The sequence below is a fragment of the Notothenia rossii genome (assembly GCF_949606895.1).
Source record: "Notothenia rossii genome assembly, chromosome: 6".
Classification (NCBI taxonomy): Eukaryota; Metazoa; Chordata; class Actinopteri; order Perciformes; family Nototheniidae; genus Notothenia; species Notothenia rossii.
Window position 1 is genome coordinate 4,272,742 of NC_136909.1, and position 19,366 is coordinate 4,292,107.

General features: G+C 42.3%; 2 protein-coding genes and 1 long non-coding RNA gene across 3 annotated transcripts; 2 read left to right on the top strand and 1 right to left on the bottom strand.

Annotated features, from left to right (window-relative positions):
• Positions 1–4,525: 4,525 nt before the first annotated feature.
• On the top strand, positions 4,526–5,792 carry LOC307044055. The gene is made up of 2 exons (XR_013809511.1): positions 4,526–4,991; positions 5,180–5,792. It is a non-coding gene; the product is annotated as an uncharacterized lncRNA (long non-coding RNA).
• LOC307044046 (uncharacterized protein) lies at positions 4,988–16,472 on the bottom strand. The gene is made up of 2 exons (XM_079689072.1): positions 15,971–16,472; positions 4,988–7,424 (listed from the first exon to the last, which is right to left on the bottom strand). Exons 1-2 carry the CDS (start codon positions 16,215–16,217, stop codon positions 6,415–6,417), a joined length of 1,257 nt encoding a protein of 418 aa, XP_079545198.1. The 5' UTR covers positions 16,218–16,472; the 3' UTR covers positions 4,988–6,414.
• LOC307042841 (uncharacterized protein) lies at positions 12,612–15,678 on the top strand. The gene is made up of 3 exons (XM_079687007.1): positions 12,612–13,264; positions 13,661–14,313; positions 14,400–15,678. The coding sequence occupies exons 1-3, from the start codon at positions 12,745–12,747 to the stop codon at positions 15,165–15,167; spliced, it is 1,941 nt and encodes a 646-aa protein (XP_079543133.1). The 5' UTR covers positions 12,612–12,744; the 3' UTR covers positions 15,168–15,678.
• Positions 16,473–19,366: the final 2,894 nt, after the last annotated feature.

Below are 19,366 nucleotides of genomic sequence, written 5' to 3' on the forward strand. Positions count from 1 at the left end.
GAACAAGTTTAATCCGGCCCGCGAGATGATTTGGAAAGTATAAAAAATAAAAGAGCTGCAATTTTTCAATGAAAGAAACTGCTGTTCTAAATGTGTCCACTGGGTGTCGCAATAGCAATTATGTGAAGCGAGCAAACTATGTATAACGGGGCTGAGGAAGTAATCCTGTGTTTACAGTCTATCGTGCTTGGCTTCCTCACTCCCCAAAATGTCGCTATCAAAAAAGAGAAAAGTGGACACAGAGTGCAGAGTTTTCCAAGAAAAATGGTCATCCTCCTATTTATTCACGGAAGTGAATGGGAAACCCGTGTGTTTGGTTTGTTCGCAGCACGTTTCAGTGCTGAAAGAATATAACCTTCGTCGCCACTATGAGACTCAACATGCCGACAAATATGATAACTTGAAAGGAAAACAGAGAAGCGAAAAGGTGAAGGAATTGCTGGCGGGTCTGAAAAAACAGCAGTCTGTGTTTACTCATAGCCGAGAAATCGGCGATGCTGCAGTGAAAGCCAGCTACCTTATTGCTAATGAAATTGCAGTGGCTTCAAAACCATTTAGCGAGGGTGAATTTGTGAAGACATGCATGCTGACAGCTGCAGAGATTGTGTGCCCTGAAAAGCGTCAAGCTTTTGAAAATATCAGCCTGACAAGAAACACAGTTGCACACAGGATTTCTGATCTTTCGGAGGATTTGGACAGCCAATTGAAGCGCAAAGTTAAGTCGTTTATTGCGTTTTCAGTTGCAATTGATGAAGCACGGACATTACAGATGTTGCGCAACTGGCCATATTCATCCGCGGAGTTGATGATACTTTGACCGTAACCGAGGAGTTTGTGGAGTTGGTGCCGATGACGGATACCACGACAGCGGCTGATATTTTCAACACACTCGAGGGTGCCCTGGACAGAGTCGGAGTGGACTGGTCACGCGCTGTCAGCGTGGCTACAGACGGTGCGCCTTCAATGATCGGGAAAAAAGCAGGTGTTGTGACGAAATTCAGGGAAAAAGTGCAGACTGCAAATGGAGGACGTGATTTTTGGACTTTTCACTGTATTTTGCACCAGGAGGCATTGTGTTGCAAGTCATTAAAGATGGATAACGTCATGAAGGTGGTCGTCCAAACTGTTAATTTCATCCGATCAAGAGGCTTGAATCACCGTCAGTTTGACAACCTTCTCAGAGATAAAGACCACAACTACGGCCTGCCTTACCACACCGAGGTAAGATGGTTAAGCCGAGGCATTGTGCTGAGGCGTTTCTTTGATTTACGAGAGGAAATTGAACAATTCATGAAACAAAAAGGCAGACCAGTGTTAGAATTTAAGTCCAAAGAATGGATGCAGGATCTTGCGTTCATGGTGGATGTTACAGAGCACTTGAATAACTTGAACACAATGCTGCAGGGGCGCAACAAAGTTGTAACGCAGTATTATGACAGCGTATGTGCGTTCAAGTTGAAGCTGTCATTGTGGGAGACGCAGCTCGCGGGAGGTGATGCAGCGCACTTTCCTTGTCTGAAAAATGTGTGCGATACCCAACATGTCGCAGACATGAAGCGGTTCAAAGATAAACTAATAGGACTATTGCGGGAGTTTGAGCAACGCTTTCAGATTTTTGATGAACTGGAGAAAGACTTCAAAGTTTTCTGCTCGCCATTCACCGCGAATGCCTCTGATCTGCCCGTCAACATTCAACTTGAAATAATAGACTTGCAGTGTGACTCAGATTTGAAGGGAAATTTGCTGCAGCTGGCTTAGACACATTTTATCAGTATCTTTTGCCAGGTTACCCCAACTTGACAGCCCTTGCTGCAAAAGTGTTGTGCATGTTTGGAACCACGTATATTTGTGAGCAAGTTTTCTCTGTAATGAGCATCAATAAAACAAAGCTGCGCTCAAGGCTCACGCACAAGCACTTAAATGACATCCTGAAATTGGCTGCCACTCAGGCTTTGACCCCTGATATTGATGCACTTGTGAAAGCTAAAAGATGCCAGGTTTCAGGAGCAAAAACAACAGTGGGTAACCCAACTTAAAATGCTGCATAAGACACTGCACCCTGATATAGTTATCTAAAAATGATTGTTTTCTGTGCAGATTGAAAGAAGTGAACAGTGTGTGATTTACTGTAATAATGACAGTAACTTCAGTTCATAAGTTAGGTTTATTGAAATTGTTCATGCATTGCACAGCTTTTATTTATCAATAAGTAATGTAGCCTACAAGGCAGGAAGTAAGTAACTCAACCCTCTTGAAAAGTTTCTACCTCAATTTGTCTCAATCATTTGGTGAGTTAGTACAGGATTAATATGTTAAAATGACACATTAGTTATTTGAGAAGAGTTTTTGTATTTTGTTCATTCCCAGTATATGACTTAATGTTGTTGTATGGCTTTTGTTGATACGCCAAGTCTAAATGTGCTTGTACTGTTATTGCACTAAAGTTCACTAAACTTAAACAAAGAAAACAATCTGAAGTTGTCGTCATTTTTTTGTTATTATGCTATGATTTTACCGCTCCGGCCCACTTGGGAATAGATTTTCCTCCATGTGGCCCCTGAGCTAAAATGAGTTTGACACCCCTGGACTAGAGGGTCGCCTCCCCACGCCTGTGGGTTATGGGGGGGGGGAAACTCTGACTGTTATGTGTGCTTATGCACCAAACAGCAGTTCAGAGTATACGGCCTTCTTGGAGACCCTGAAAGAGTCCCGTATGGGGCTCCTGAAGGGGACTCTTTAATCTTGCTGGGAGACTTCAACGCACATGTGGGCAATGATGGAGACACTTGGAGGGGCGTGATTGGGAGGAACGGCCCCCTGATCTGACCCGGTGTGGTGGTTTGTTACTGGATTTCTGTGCTAGTCATGGATTGGTTCTAACAAACACCATGTTCGAACATAAGGATGCTCATAAGTGTACGTGGTACCAGAGCACCCTAGGCAGAAGGTCCATGATCGATTTCGTTATCGTATCAATCGGACCTGAGGCCGTATGTTTTGGACACTCGTGTAAAGAGAGGAGCGGAGTTGTCAACTGATCACCATCTGGTGGTCGAGTGGTGGGGGAAGCCTCTGGACAGACCTGGTAAGCCCAAACGTGTAATTTGGGTGAACTGGGAACGTCTGGAGGAGGCCCAAGTTCAGGAGGCCTTCAACCAGTGGCGGCTGGTGGAAATTATTTTAGGTGGGGCTATTGTAATGTTGAATAAACCACACGGGGAACATTTTGAGAAATTACCCCTTAAATTAAATTGGCTACACTATTTCATCGTTGCTGTTGTATGATTGGTGTTTAGCTACGGTATTTAGCGTCTACAGCACCTCCGCCTTTAGGGTTGACGTAGACCCAAACGTCGCCCGGTGTTGTTGCGGGAGCTGCTGCACTAGCTAACGCTCCACTAGCTAATGCTGCACTAGCAAAACAAACGCTTATTTATTTTGCAAATGGTGCAGCGGGTTTCAAACACGTTCCCCTCCACTGGTTTCAACCAAGCACTAAATTAGATGTTTTCCAACCAAATACGTTTGAACTGACACTTCCCCATATTAATTTGTAAGTAGATTCGTAGGTATGAGTTTCTGACTGCCGCAAGCTGAAGCATGGTTGCTAGGTTACTAGCTGGGTGTTCTCCAATAAGGGGCCGCAGGAAACAAAGTTAGTGATTACTGGTTCCATGTTGATTTAATTCAATACAAATTGTTGGGGGGAACTGAAAGGCTATTACCGTACTTTGCAGCCCGGACATTTCCCCCAAAACACATTTAGACGCTATCGCAACAAATCCGATCATTTTTAAGACCTTCTAAATCATATTTAAGACCTTTCTTATTTTTTGGTCATATTTAAGACCTTTTGAAGGCCTTACATTCAGATTAGGAACCCTGAGGAGACTAAATACGAACATTATATGCAGACACAGACGTGGTTCAGAAACACAGAAATATTAGAAAACAGACCATTAAGGCAAAACATCTAGTTTGATGGATGCTGTCAAAATACAATAATGTGTGTGTGTGTGTGTGTGTGTGTGTGTGTTTGTTTATTTAGCACAGGCACATGCATCCAGTTAGTCACACACACAGTTACAATCACACTCCCTGTAATTGACATAATTAATAGATAGTTTAGCTTCTCACCATCATTTGCCCACTGATGTTAACGATCGTAACTGAAAGGCTGCCTGTCAAACGTAAACATTTAGCCACGTGACTCGCAAACTCTCGCGAGAGTTTTACACAAGACGGATCCTTTCTAGCCATAACCTGCACCGGGCGCTGACATTGGCGCCCGGTGATCATCAGATTTGACGACGCTTATTGGCTGAAACTATGTTTCGGAGCCATAGCTTACAGATAGCAACAGTCAGCTGCTAGTGGCTGCTGCTGCACTGGTTGAGGGCTCCTCTCTTAGCGCCCAGACGAGAGAGGGTAATGATACACAGGTAAGGCCAGGCAGGAAACATGTGACTTCTCAGTAACTTTAGACATTGTAACACCATTTTAAACGAGATTTTATTGTAGATTATACATTTTACTGATACCAATGATATAATATTTACCTTGTTCATTAAAAATTAAAATTAAAAAAATATATATTAAAAAAACAAACAAAAAATTTAAATATATATTTTTTAATTTTAATTTTAATTTGTAATGTGGGAAGAGGTGGGGCTGCGCCCCTAGCGCCCCTATGGGCCGGCCGACACTGCCTTCAACTCAACCTCCGGCTGAGCTTTTCGGGCATTCCTGTGGAGGTTGGGGACATTGAACCAGAGGCAGTTGCAAGGAATCGACAGCTCATTCTTTCACATAATTGACTGAGTACTTTATTTTTTTCTCATTTCTTCAGAGCTAATGGCCGGACAGCCCACTCGGCGTCTACGCCAACCTCACCGACCAAGAGGTCATAGAAGGGAGGCGCCAGGGGGACGAGCAGCAGGGCCACCTCATCCATTTAAGCGCTATTACTACATTTTTTCTAACTTAACTATGTGAGAAACTGAGAACAGTCAAATGTAATAACATAACAAAAATACTACATACTTTAAAGTGGAGAGGTGTGCTGATTTAAAAGGGGATATGTGGACAAGAGATGTGCAACATGTTGTGCAGGATTGACACTTTTAAAAAGATGATGCAATAATTCCTGCATTCTCTATCTCTCCCTCTGTCCTAATAGATCAAGGAGCACAGAACTGTTGGGTCCTTTGGGGTGGCCCAGCTGTACCTAGAAGATGGGGAATTTGCCTGGATGGAGAGGTGGCTGGGGGTGAAGAAGGGGCTGGAGGGAAAGAAGAACCACTTATTTCCTTACACAGTGGAAAGGGGGCCCTGCAGAAGACTGGGAGCCTACCTGGGGATGAACTGGAGGGATGCCAGGGATTGATCCTCTGACCTTCTCTCAGGTCAGGGGGGAGGGGTAAGGGAATTAAGCCCCGCCCTGTCCACTTCACACCATTGTAAAGTATATAACCAACCCACTCTCTTCAGTCTGCGTACAAATGACACGACTTTACACATTGGAAATGCGTGCAATAGATACGCAGAAGTCCGATTTTGCGTGCATATGATACGCCAACTATTCCCATTGAGATCTGATGCCGAGTTTTGCGTGATATGCCACGTTTTGTCCGTCGGGTCTTGGAAGACCGGAAGCTGTGTGGTTCATAAAAACATGTTCTTACTCAATACCAAGCCACGATTATTGTTTTTATTTTAAATCATATAATGTCGTACTTTTTTTGTCGTGTGTGAGGAAAAGAAATGGGGCACAGAGCCTCAGAATACTGAAATCTCTATTTTAAAAATGTTTTTTTCCTTCTAATTTGTTATTCTTTTCTAAATAACACACTGTTATTTACTCAACAATAACACACAATTATCCTTGTTTTTATTTATTCGTTTGATTCTATAATCTTGGGCTTTTTAGCATGCTTTTTAACCGTAAATAAAGTCACCGGAAACAGACGTAGACGGTAAACTGATTACCCAAGATCCTCAGCTTGAAGCTCGGTATGTTTTAAAATTGACAACTGTTTTTAAATTTAAAACAGTTGTCAAAGATGACTCCAAGATTTCTGACAGAGGGAGGGCTGTAGGAGGCTAAGGGGCTGAGTACACTATTAAAAGCCATCCAGGAGTTCACATTGTCCAAATATTAAAATCTCTGTCTTGTTTTCGTTGAGTCAATAAGTTGATTTCCATCCATGATTTTATGTCTTTCAGACGGCTAAGCAAGGCAATCATATATTCATTATTTGCTTTTATAGGCAGGTATACCTGCAAATCATTTGCAAAGCAATAGTACGAAATGTTATGCTTTTTTAAAACAGTCAGTGGTTAACGTTTAAATCAGAAAATCAGCATGACAAAAACATTAAACATATTGTCAACTTATGTTGATAAAGATGGCGATCATTTAAGTCTTATATGAATGTTGTGCAACAATGTTAATCCAGTCAGACAGATTTCTCTCATGTGTGAACTGTCATAAGACTTATTCATTGTCCTCTCCATCAGCTTCTGTTTCCATGTGTTCAGCTGAGCTGCTGATTGGGGCTCTGCCTCTCCATTATCCTCAGTTTGAATTTCATTAAGCTGTGAGGACTGACGACCAACACACTTGTGTCTTTTGAAAACACCATGCCATTTAAATCTTCTGTCACAAACATTGCAGCTGTATATTTCCTCTCCTGTGTGGGTTCTCATGTGTGTCTTTACATTTCTATTCTGTGAAAAAGCTTTCTTACAGACTGAGCAGCTGAATGGTTTCTCTCCTGTGTGGATTATCATGTGGTCCTTTAAATGTATATTCTGTGAAAAAGCTTTCTCACAAACTGAGCAGCTGAATGGTTTCTCTCCTGTGTGGATTCGCATGTGTTGCTTTAAATGTCCACTCCGTGAAAAAGCTTTCTTACAGACTGAGCAGCCGAATTTTTTCTTTCCAGCACTACGTCGTGGATCACTGACAGATTCATGTCTATTTTTCAGTAAGTTTGAGCCTGACGCTGGTTTTCTGGTCTCTTTCCAATCAGCACTGTGTTCACCATCAGATTCTCCAGTGTTGTCCTCAGTCTTTGGTTGTAAACTGCTCTCTGGATCTGAGTTCCTGGCTGGTTCTGGTCCTCGACAGTCATCTCCATCAGCTTCTGTTTCCATGTGTTCAGTTTGTCTTTGATGAGGCTGTGAGGACTGAGGTTTCTCTTTATCATCTTCACTCTTCACAGGGTCAGGAGTGAAAGTGGACTTGGTGATATCAGCCTCCCCCAGCTCCTGAAGCTGCTCTCCCTCCTGACTGATCCTGAGTTCCTCCTGTTCCTGCTTCATGTGTGGGGGGAGCTCTGGGTCCTCCTGGTCCAGACTGTTGCTCCACTCCTGCTGGTCAGGGAGAACCTCTTCTTTAACCACCACCAGCAGCTGGACATCTGCAGGAAACAGGAAACAGTCCAAAAAAAACTGTTGTTAAGTTTTAGCATTTAAAAATCTTTTTTTTGCATTTTGCAGCCCTAATTAATACCTTTGTTTTTATACTTTCTGGTCAATATAATTGCATGATAATTAATGTATTGATTCCTTATATGTAATGTTTTCACTTGTGTTTAAATCAAAGAAATTCTTTTTCAGCTGAATGAACGAATGAATAGTAGGGATGGGCAAGTTAACGTGTTATGACACATCTCAACCAATGAGAGCATTTTGGGCGGGCTTTAGGGTGCATTCACACCTAATAGTCCGCTCTCTGGTGCGCACCAGACCACAGTTTGTTACATTGTTTCATTTTTCAGAAGGTTCGGTTTGCGTTCATACGGGCAAAACTCAAACGGACTATAAACTTCAAACACAAGTCATGTGCTCGGAAATGCTGTTCAACCATTGGTCAGACATTAAGGGGGTAAAAACGCAAATCCCGGCAATTTTTAGCGGAGCCTCCGCCATGGAGTATCGGCACTTTCAGCAGGTTATTCTCATGCTGCTGTTAATCTGGAGATCAACAGACACTAGCGGCCCGCGCATATGATTATATAATCAGACAACGTCCGTTAAAAAACAGTGGAGAAGTAACGGGCAGAAACCCTCCTTTTTACGCAGCGGTCCAGACATAGACATCAGACGGCGACACATATTCAGTTGCCAGTTACTTTGGCATTAGGGCAGGGATATCTAGATACTTTCCAAGGTTTGACATCATGAAGTCTGCTACTTTTAAAGCAAGCAGCGATGTTTTCAAATCTGTAATCAAAAAGCTCCTCAAAAACGCTATTGAAGCAGTTCCTGCCGTTGCTGCGTTAGTTCAAACAGTAACAACGGACTATTTTTCTTAGCGGATGCATGTCAATTGAAATCAATACATACAACTATTTTTTAAATCAATAAAATCATTTTCTAAATCCACAAAAGCATTTCAATTAATATTGGGAGTCATGTCGTTACTTTGTTGAGAATGTGGCCATGTAATAAGCGGGATAATGTGCAGCGGCGCGGTCATTATGGGGAAAATAACACCGACAGGCTGATCAGGAGCCCGACGCGAAGCGGAGGGATCTAGATCGGCATGTTCTTGTTCATGAGAGACGTTCTGCAGTAAGGAGGCCGGGGGGTTTCACAGACGAAAGGTGTTCTTACTTTTATGTAGCTGACGGAGAATTTTTACTTTACACGACACTGTTCAACACTTAATTCTGCTTTATTCTTTAACTAAACAACCGCGGATGTCTTGAAGGACTCTTTCGCTAAAGATTTTTTGAAGATATCCGCGTTCTTGTGACACGTCAATACTGCGCTTCCTATGTTTTGGTGCGGACTGCGTTCACACCAGCAATGAACCGCTCCAGGGTTCGCAAGCAAACGCTCCGAGACCACTTATTTTAGCGGACCAGAGTCCGGTTGTTTAGTTTACATAAGAGGTCTCGGACTGTGTTCACACCGACCCAAATGAACCGCACCAAGCGGTTAAACGCACCAGGGTTCGATTCAACCGGACTATACAAGGCAGGTGTGAACGCGCCCTTAGACTGCTGCAGTGCTCAAATGAACCTACATCACAGCTCTCTATAGGGTTTCATGTATCTAGTTGGAAGCTCATCCCTTAACACAGAAGTCTCAGAGTGATTATAAGAAGATTACATATGAAGGGTCTATTTCAAGCTTGTTATGTATATAAGTTATTAGCAGTGGCGGTCGGCCCATAGGGGCGCTAGGGACGCCGCCCCACCTCTTCCCACATGAAAAATAAAATAAAAATTAAAAATATATTCTAAAAAAATATTTATTAATAATTTCAGCCAATCAGCGTCGTCAAATCTGATGGTCACAGGGCGTCTACGTCAGCGCCCAGTGCAGTCTGTGAGTTGTTTGGACTCGTATCCAAGGAGACGAAACAGGAAGCTGTCATTCCCTCTGGAAGCTATCATTAGCAGCTAATATGAAAACTCCATTTTTGACATAAAAATGGAATTATGGATTATCAATACTTTTTTTTAAGTGACACACATTGGATTAACCTGTGGATTAACCTTCAGCCGCGTTTTTCGTTTTTGATCAGAATAACAGCAAAAGGTGAGCCTATCTCCGTGTTTTGCTACCTAAAGCTACGTCGTGTGATGTCTGTATTTGCTTCCCCTGTCGCGAGTTCTGATCGCTCAGTGATGATACTTATATTTCTAGAATCTGTGGAATCTCAGCTTGTTATCATAAGCTTGTTTGTGCCTATCCGATAAGTATATCGATTGATTTATACCTAAGAGGTTTCTCAAAACTCAAATTTCCTCTCCTCGACTCCTCGGTCCTCCGGTAGTGACCCGGAAATGAATTTCGGCGCGCCATTTTGAAGGACATCTAATTTCTCTAAATGCACTTCGAGGACCGAGCATCGAGCATTGAGGAGGAGGCTCTCTGGAGGAGCTCTAACCGAGGAGACACTGATGCATCCTCCACGGATGCATTTCCGGGAACGGTGGAGGCGTGACGCACGGCCGGACTTATCTCAGCCAATGACAGCTCTGAATGCACCCCTTCTAGGGTTGCCAGAAACTGACCATGATCAAAATCGATTATTCGGCAGTCCTGGCGAATAATAATCGATTATTGGACCGACACACCCCCCCCCCCCCCCCCCTCGGGACAGGAAAAAAAAAAAAATCAGTCAAAAGGAATTCCGTTGTTTTCTTTACTGGAACATGTTTAACAGTACAAACAAAATTAACGACAAATAAACCAACATCAACATGATGCAGCTCCTTGAACTCTTTTTACCTGCCGCTTTGTTCATCTTTAGTTGCACGTGTGAGGGAGAGGGGGGGCGGGGTCGGTGTCTAGCGTGCTGCAGCAGCAGTTTGCTCTGCACGCAGGCTTTCTCCAAGTTTACAGTAAAACAAACTGGTGGTGTGACCAATGGCCATTTACAATTATTAATACTATTACTATTATTAGCATTAGTCTATATTTTGGTTGAAACTAAGCCAGAAAAAAAAAACATAAATAATAATAAAAAATATATATAAATAAAATCGATTTTTAAAAATAATATTCGATTATGGAGACTAACGAATATTCGAATAATCACTGGCATCCCTAATCCCTTGGATATTATTTTAGTAAATGCTTTCATCGCAACGCGATGTTTACAGTGAGAACAGCTGTGAGGTCAGTGCAGAAAGCAGAGCAGTGTGTAAAATATATATCACTCAGTATAACAGGCCTACATTACTTTCTGCATTTGTATGCTGTAGTTTAGTAGATATCTACAAACAAAGAGTCGATATTTTTCTAAGACCATTTAGTGCTTCACATAATAAAATACACAACGGCTGTAGCCTGATTATGCTTTAGGAGCAGTAGGTGTGTGTGGTACAGTGTGTAGGTGTGTGTTGTACAGTGCGTAGATGCGTAATTTCAATTCCCCATCTCAGCGACCAGAGGGGAGGGGGGGGGGGATATATCCAGTCTCTGATTGTGTTACGTTATGAGAGTGCTCTCATACTTGTACTTGTTTGATTCTGAAATTGTATATATTTATATAAATATAAGTGTGTGTATATGTCCGCATCTGTAGCCTGTTATTGTCTCATTATACCGCACTGTCAATGAATTAAAAGTAAATATATATAAGTCGTCATGAACACATCTGTCCATCAGAGGGCTGCTGTGCCTTCTGTCATCATTAAAGGTCACATGTCATGGCCATTTCCACTGATCATAATTCCATTGTTGAGGTATACTAGAATAGAAAAATACTGTGCAATTTTCCAAACTCACATTGGTTTCACATACAGCATCTCTGTAAAGTATGTGTATTCAGCAGTATTCACTTTCTCCACTAAACGGCTCGCTGCAGCTCCCCCCCCCCCCCCCCTCCGTGATTTCCTTGTTTAGCGAAACACAGCCAAACTCAACCTGAACACACACAAAGTCACAGCCGAAATAAAAACAATAAGTGTGGCTTGATATTGAGTAAGAAAAAGGTTTATAGGTTGATAAACGCTGTGAGAATGGGTCTGCAGAACGGCTCCACGAATTGGCCCATTTAGTTCCAGGTACGTGCCTTGTACTTTGAGGGTTTTGACTCTGCACACCCTTTACATGCAGAAAAACCTTCATAACACACAAGGGGACGGGTAATAACCGGAAAAGCATGACATGTGACCTTTAATGGACGTCTCTTTAAAATGACCGCTCAGAGGAGAGGAGTTCTCATTTCTCTAACCGCCTGCTGCTTCCACTCCTCTCTCCTCGGTTCCCCTCCTCAGTCTTCCGCTCGCATCTCCTGTGGGCGGCACCAAGTCTCGAGGAGAGGAGTCGAGGATAGGAGTCGAGGAGGGGAAATTTGAGTATTGAGAAACCTCTCTAGAGTGTGTTAGCATTTTTTCGCTAAGGGCTCATTTAGACACTTCTTGTGAGACTTGTGTTTTGTTTCAGTAAACATGGTTCATATCATCAGTTAGCTGAGTTTCTTCCTGTTAAATGAGTAGGACACATGAATAGTTTATTACATTTTAAGAAGCCCTGTGACACAGTCTCGTGAGAAAAAAAACGGGGGAAAAGCCCCTTAACAGGTTAAATGGGAATTAAATCATTAAGTAATTTTGAGTGTTCCCAAAGCCCCGGTGTTCTGCAGTTTGTGTGGGCCTACTGTACTGTTGCACAGTTTATGCTGTAGAAACTATGTCCAGGACAAGGTGTTTGGAAGTTTTGGAAGATTCATAGCTAACCACACTGAAGATTATGGAGGTATTGATCAGTCTTCTCATATTTTTAAGCCTCAATTTGTCCATCCAAAGCAAATAAATTTATGTCATCATTGTTGGGGAAATATTTTTCCAAGGTCCATAAAGGCCCTGACACACCAAACTGACACCAAAGAACACGTCCCGACTAGGGTGACCACCCGTCCCGCGTAGCGCGTGCACGCACAGCGTTTGAACCCCAATTCATGCGTCCCGCAAATTGAGACCATGTCACGCATAATCAATGCTTGCTCAAAAAAGAATTGCTCGCTCTAGCTTCTTGAGCTCTTGGCAGCCAAACTAGCATTACTTGAGACTAGTTCAGCACGCTACAGTTGCCACACCCACCCCCCAGTATAACTGCTGACTAGGTTGTCACATTTTGCGTCGTCGTCATGACAGCAAACGGCCGCACGCGCGGCGACAGACGCTGTGCAAAAGACTTCCGGCGGAAATGAAGTGCATTTGTGTAGGGTTATGCCGCGCTACCCGTGGTTTTGTCGCGTGAACTTGTCTATAGAAAATGGCGTCTGAAGCACCAGTAAGTAAAAAGAGAAGGTGTGGGTACAGGAAAGAGTGGGAGAGGGAATATGTGTGGCTGAAGGCTGTTGAGGGGGATAGTGAGAGGGTTTTCTGTGACATTTGCAAAACGTCCTTCTCAATCGGACATGGAGGCGAATACGATGTCAAACGACACAGACTGACTGACACACACAAGAAAAATGTCCAACAAAAAGAGACATCGAAATCTATGGATGCTTTCCTCCGACCCAAAAACGACTGTCTAGCTGACAAAGTCACTGCTGCAGAGGTGACGAGTGTGTATCACACTGTCCAACACGCTACATCATATCGAGCAGGAGATTGTGGCATAAAGCTAGCCCCAACGATTTATCCGGACTCGGACATTGCCAAGAGGATGGCCTGTGGTCGGACGAAGGCAGAAGCTATTGTCACTGATGTGCTTGCCCCTGCCTCTGTCGAAGATTGTTTCAAAGTCCTCAAAAGACCACTACATGAGCAACGAGAGGCAACAACTAAAGGTACATTTAAAGTTATGTTCATGGATGTAATATTGTGTTAGCTATTTATCTGACGTTAGCTAACTGATGTCTAATCATATTGATATTCTTCTACTATGTTAAAAGTCAACGTTTCCTTCACTTCAATGAAATTAAATAGCATCAGTAGCCAACGCAAACATAAAGGCTAAAGGCACTTCCGTGCCTTTGTGAAACCAGGCTCTGTGTACCTTATATGATTTCACAAAAAAAAGCAACTATGATTTTTGAAAAGATGTAGGCCTAAATAATTGTATAGATTATATTTATATAAAATCAATAATGATCAAAACAGTAAAGTAGTGTCTTGTATTTTTGTAATAATCTGTTTTTAGAGAATCTCTCTCAAGTTCACCCCATCTGTGTGTGTCTCCACAGCCCACACGCCATTCTTCTCAGTGGCTTCAGATGCCTCCAATCATGGGACCACCAAGCTCTTCCCACTGTCAGTGCGTTACTGGACGCCAGACTTGGGAGTACAGACGAAGGTCATTGATTTCTATGATGACAGTGATGAAACATCTTACGCGATCCACAACCAGATAGTCACCAAGCTGGAGGAAAACGGACTGGGACTAGACATGATATCTGCGTATAGTGCTGACAATGCTAGTGTGAATTATGGGAGATACAACTCTGTCTTCCAGAAACTGAAAGAGAACAACAGTTCTATTTTGAAGGCAAACTGTGTGGCCCACATCGTTCACAACAGTGCAAAACACGCAGGAGATCGGCTAAATATCGACATAGAAAATGTTGTCAACAAGACCTTTAGCCACTTCTCCTCATCTGCCAAACGCGTTGAGGAACTTAAGTCAGTTCACACCTTTGTGGAGATAGAGTACCAGTCCCTGCTTAGACATGTGCCCACAAGATGGCTGAGCCTGTGGCCTGCAGTGAAGAGGCTTCATGACTGCTGGGCTCCTATCAAGGCTTATTTTCTCTCATTGGGAGAGGAACAGTGCCCAAAGTCACTATGGCGGCTGTTCAGGGATGACCAGGATGGTGAGGGCAACCCCCTTGAATTACAGGTAATTATTTTGAATTGCATTCAACAGGGATAAGAGAAATTATGATAATGCAAAGAGTGATCATTGACTCATCTTACTTCTTTTAGGTTTACCTGTCCTTCCTCAGCAATGCGCTGAAGATTTTCCACGACACTGTGCTGGTGCTGGAGCGAGAAGATGGGACTGTCTGTGAGCTCTACGATATGATGTTCACCCTAAAAACCAAGCTACAGCAACGACAGAGTGATGGTTTCTTTGGGGCCCAGACGGGTGTACTCTTCCAGGAGTTTCCAGACAGGCAGGCAGCTGTGCTCAGAGAGGATATGTGCAACTTCTACCAGTCCTCTCTCACTTACCTGGAGCAGCGCTATGACTTCTCAGACTCCAACTACCAGAAGAAAGTGGCTAGCCTGGCACTACAGAAGAGCCCATTCAACTTCACCCATCTCTGTGAAGCTGTAGAAGTCCTGCAGCTAAGCAAGCAATTGGACATGGATGCACTATATGATGAGTATTGTGTTGTTCTGCCACACCAACAGGCCATTGTGCAGTCAGAAGCTTCAGTCGTTGAGAAGTGGGCCACCTTACTCAAGCACACACACACACCAAACATGACAGCATTAGCTTCTTTCCTCTTGAGTGTACCAATCACCAATGCTTCAGTGGAGAGGGTCTTTTCACTGATGACAGGATGCTGGACAGACACAAGGAACAGATGTTCGGTAAACCTCATCAAGTCAGAAATCCAGGTGAAGAGCAACTTCACATTCAGTTGCAAGGACTTCTACTCTTATGTAGTGAAAGAGAAGGCTCTCCTCAATGCTGTACGCTCCAACAAGAAATACAAGTTCAAGAAGAAACCTGAAGAAAACTAGTTAATATCCCATTTCTCTAAGATGTAGTTTGATTGATTTTGAACATTGGTGGACTGTTTACAGGGTTGCAAATTTACCATTTTTAGGTTACAGTTGCCTTTTAGGTGAAAATGTCATTGTTCTGCATAGGATTTTATGTTGGCAACTTTTTGCATTGTTGTCACCTTGTGATGTTGATGGGTTCGCACTCCTGTGTCTATACTGAAAAAACATTTGGAACCTTCTCATGAATGTTGCTTGAAGTGAATAAATTGCTTAAGTTAAATAGCATTTGCCAATTCATTGTTCAAAATGTTATGAATCTTTATTTAGAAAGAAATACACATTGGTGGCCTATTGATGGACATACATCAGATATTACACATGTCTAGTGGAATAGGGCACTATTAATGTACTATGTAAGATGGTATGTGCTAGAAATAGGTAAACCACTTCCGCGCCGGGCAGTGTCCCACATTGTCCCTCAGAAACATACCCCTTGTCCCCCCTTGGGCTTCTTAGCAGGTGGTCACCCTAGTCCCGACGGAACACGACTGTTGTGTCGCCTCACGTCTCCTGCTTCTTGGCCAACTGTCGCACTGGAACACATCGCAAAGACTTTAGCCGATGGCGGCCCGATGGCCATTTTGAATTGGCCCTCAGCAAATTCAAAAAGTATAATGAAATATGGCCCACAAATGAAACTTGTGCTATTCTTATTTATAAATAAGATTAGCACAAGTTTCATTTGGCCAATTCAAAATGGCCATCGGGCCGTACTTTGGACACCCCTGCTTGTTCATTAAGAGTAAAAGGGAACAGACCTGCTCTGTGTATCCGAAGCTGAGGCTGTAAAACAGCGTCCAGTAGTTTCTGGAGTCTCTCGTTCTCCTCTTTGGAAAGAGACAGCTCCTCCTCGTGCTCTGCCGTCGTTTTTTCAAACAGAGCAAATATCTCTTCAGCAGCAGCAGTGAGTCGCTGCTTCAACGACAGCAGCATTTGGACTTTACTCATGTTTACTAGATCATCTTTTCCTGCAAACTCCGTTAAACACACCGTTTCTCTCTCCATCAAACCCTCAATCTGACTAGTGTTGCTAACATGTTTCCAGCTAGCATGCTAAGCTAGCTCCTATAGTCCGAGGTAAACGCTCCAGAAAAAAGAGCAAAGAGTCCATTCAGAGGATTATCCAGACACACAGAGGATGGATCAGTAGTGCTGGAGCTCACACACACTTTATCAGGAACACAGAGAGAGAGAAACGTAGCGACGTGACACCTCCTCGATCCAGATCAGAAAGAGCTGGGGAACTTCACTTCTTCTTCTTCCTATGTGTTTATTGGCAGTTGGCAAACCAATTTGTCGGTGCATTACCTCCACCAACTGGACTGGAGTGTGGACAAAAGACTATGCAGGAAAATAAAAATAAATAAAACTAGATTATTTTATATTGATCAATTGTCTTTATTAATTATTTCCCTGTTGAAAAAACTCAGGTCTGTATTTACAAATGTGCCTTTTATTTAAAAACAGCCGTTGAGCTTGTCAGTTGGTTATTTTTGCGTTTGTTTGCACGTTTTTATCAACATATTAGATTACACACGGGTTAACATGACAAACAAGGATCGTCAGTTTCATATCTGTAACTGTTTCACCACTGATAACATATTTCTGGAGGAATACAAGCTCCATGTCCGCTTCGTCTCCGAGCAGCAGTTCACACGGGACTAAGTTGAGTAAACAGTTCATAATATCGTGAAAGTGCAGACTGGACTATCATTCAATGAGTGAAATATCACGATAATTCAGACTGCACCATAATTCAGTGAGGAAACTTTTTTTTATTCAAGCACATATATTAATTTTTTGTATACAAAAAGTAATGGTCCATTTCAGAATAATATATACGATATGGTTTATAATTATTGATCATTAAAGTGTTCTCAAAGCTGGTAAAGGTGCAGCTAGTTTTAATAACTGTGTACTGCAGGGTAGCTTGTGAATTTACTCCAAGTGGAACTAAAGTCTGATTTAACACTTGATTATATTTCACATCATTCATCCACATCTGTAACTAAAGGTGTTAAATACATTTAGTGGAGTAAAAGTATAATAGTTACCTCTGAACTATAGAAAAAAAGATGTACAAAGTAGCATAAGAGGGAGATAATCAAGTAACTCTAAATGATACTTAAGTACCGTACTTGAGTAAATCTACTTAGTTACTTCCCACCTCTGATTATGTTCATTACTGACACTCAGGCGCTGAGGAGGCTTGGCTTTGTGACGGACGCACAGTTTGAGGATGTGTTCAACAAGGTGAGAACTTTTATTTTAATGTTTGATGTGCCTCAGGAGTAGAGGCGGAAGAAGAACTCAGGTCTTGTACTTGAGTAAAAGTAGAAGTACCTGTGTGTAGGAATACTCTGTTACAAGTACAAGTCTTTCATTCAAAATGTTACTCAAGTAAAAGTATAAGCATCAACATATAGTTAAAGTTCCAACAGTAAAAAAGTATTTTATAGGTTTTATCGTGTTCCTTTATGTTTCTGTGTGGGATCATTATTTATTTTATTGTAATTTGTTATTATCATACCTCCCTTACCTCCTTGTGTCCCTTGAACTGTTATATTATGCCTTGCTGCATGGCTACAAAAATGATTTTTTGTTGTTGTTAATTTTGGAAGTTTAACCTCAGCTGTAAAAATTAAATTGTTCACTGTTTTGGCCGAAATAAAGACACTTATTATTTGTATTTTTCATTTTTTTCTTAACAAAACATGACACAAGAAAAGCCTTAACCCCAACACCAAAATCACACTGACCTGAGCACAACATTATACAAGTGATCCCTGATAAACTCCAACACATAAATATATCAGCAGGCCTACTGAACAAACATTAAAGGAACAGTTTGACATATTTCTGGGGAAATCCTCCAGTTCTCTCTTTAATGGTTAACCTGGCTAACAACCATCAGAGAAGCCTTGACTGGAAACTGTTTGGGAAAAAGGAGTAGACACTAAAACAAGAATTAGCAGAAAGGTATTCAATATTAAGCAAATAAATCTATGTAATCATTGTTGGGGAAATATTTTCCAAGGTCCATAAAGGCTCTGACACACCAAACTGACACCAAAGAACACGTCCCGACGGAACACGACTGTTGTGTCGCCTCACGTCTCCTGCTTCTTGGCCAACTGTCGCACTGGAACACACCGCAAAGACTTTAGCCGATGGCCAAGTAGTACGTACGAACTGCGCATGCGTGAGTGGCAATAATTCTCCTTACCAGCAGGCGGCGGTAGTGTGTATTCGTCATTCAAAAGAGGCAACAACCGGAAGACAGAGAAGAAGAACAGACTGCGTGATCTAAACAAACAACAAATAGCGTGTGCGTTCCATTTTCACTCTCGTCCATCGAAAACATGTTTCGTGCGGTACTGGAGCTATCAGCCATTGGAGTGTTGCTTGTGGAAGACATTCTCAAGCAACAGTTTTGCTTCTCATGCACTGATTCTCTAGCTGAACAGCCAATCAGAGTGATTTCTTTGTCTGACTGCCTGTGGCCGATTCAACATGTTTTCTAAAAAACATGCACAAAAAGGCAGTTATTTTCCATATAATAAATGTTGGGGGGTCGGCTTTTTGTTTTTTTTATCACAGTCTTGGATATGTCAAAGATTAGCAGCAAAATTGATTTTTTTGCATTATTAGTTTTTGCACAAAATCAGATTGAACAAAAAAATTACATATTAGTCATTCGGGACAAAAATGTCCACTTCCAAAAACTGATCTAAAATGACAATAGATTAATATTTTTAAAAACTTTTTGGGGTTAAATCTTTCAATCAACTTCAGTCCTGATAAAAAATACCAAATGTTAAATTATGTTCAGGAATTTAACCCTTGAACTGCCAGTTTGAAAACATGAATTTGCGTTTTCTAGCACCTCCAAATCCGAGACCATGGTTCTCAGCAGGAAACCGATGGACTGTCCACTCCAAGAAGGGAATGAGTCCTTACCCCAAGTGAAGGAGTTCAAGTATCTCGGGGTCTTGTTCTCGAGTCAGGGAACAATGGAGCGTGAGATGGGTCGGAGAATCGGAGCAGCGGGAGTGGTACTGCGGTCGCTTTACCGCACCGTTGTGACGAAAAGAGAGCTGAGCCAGAAGGCAAAGCTCTCTGTCTACCGGGCCATTTTTCGTTCATGACCGAAA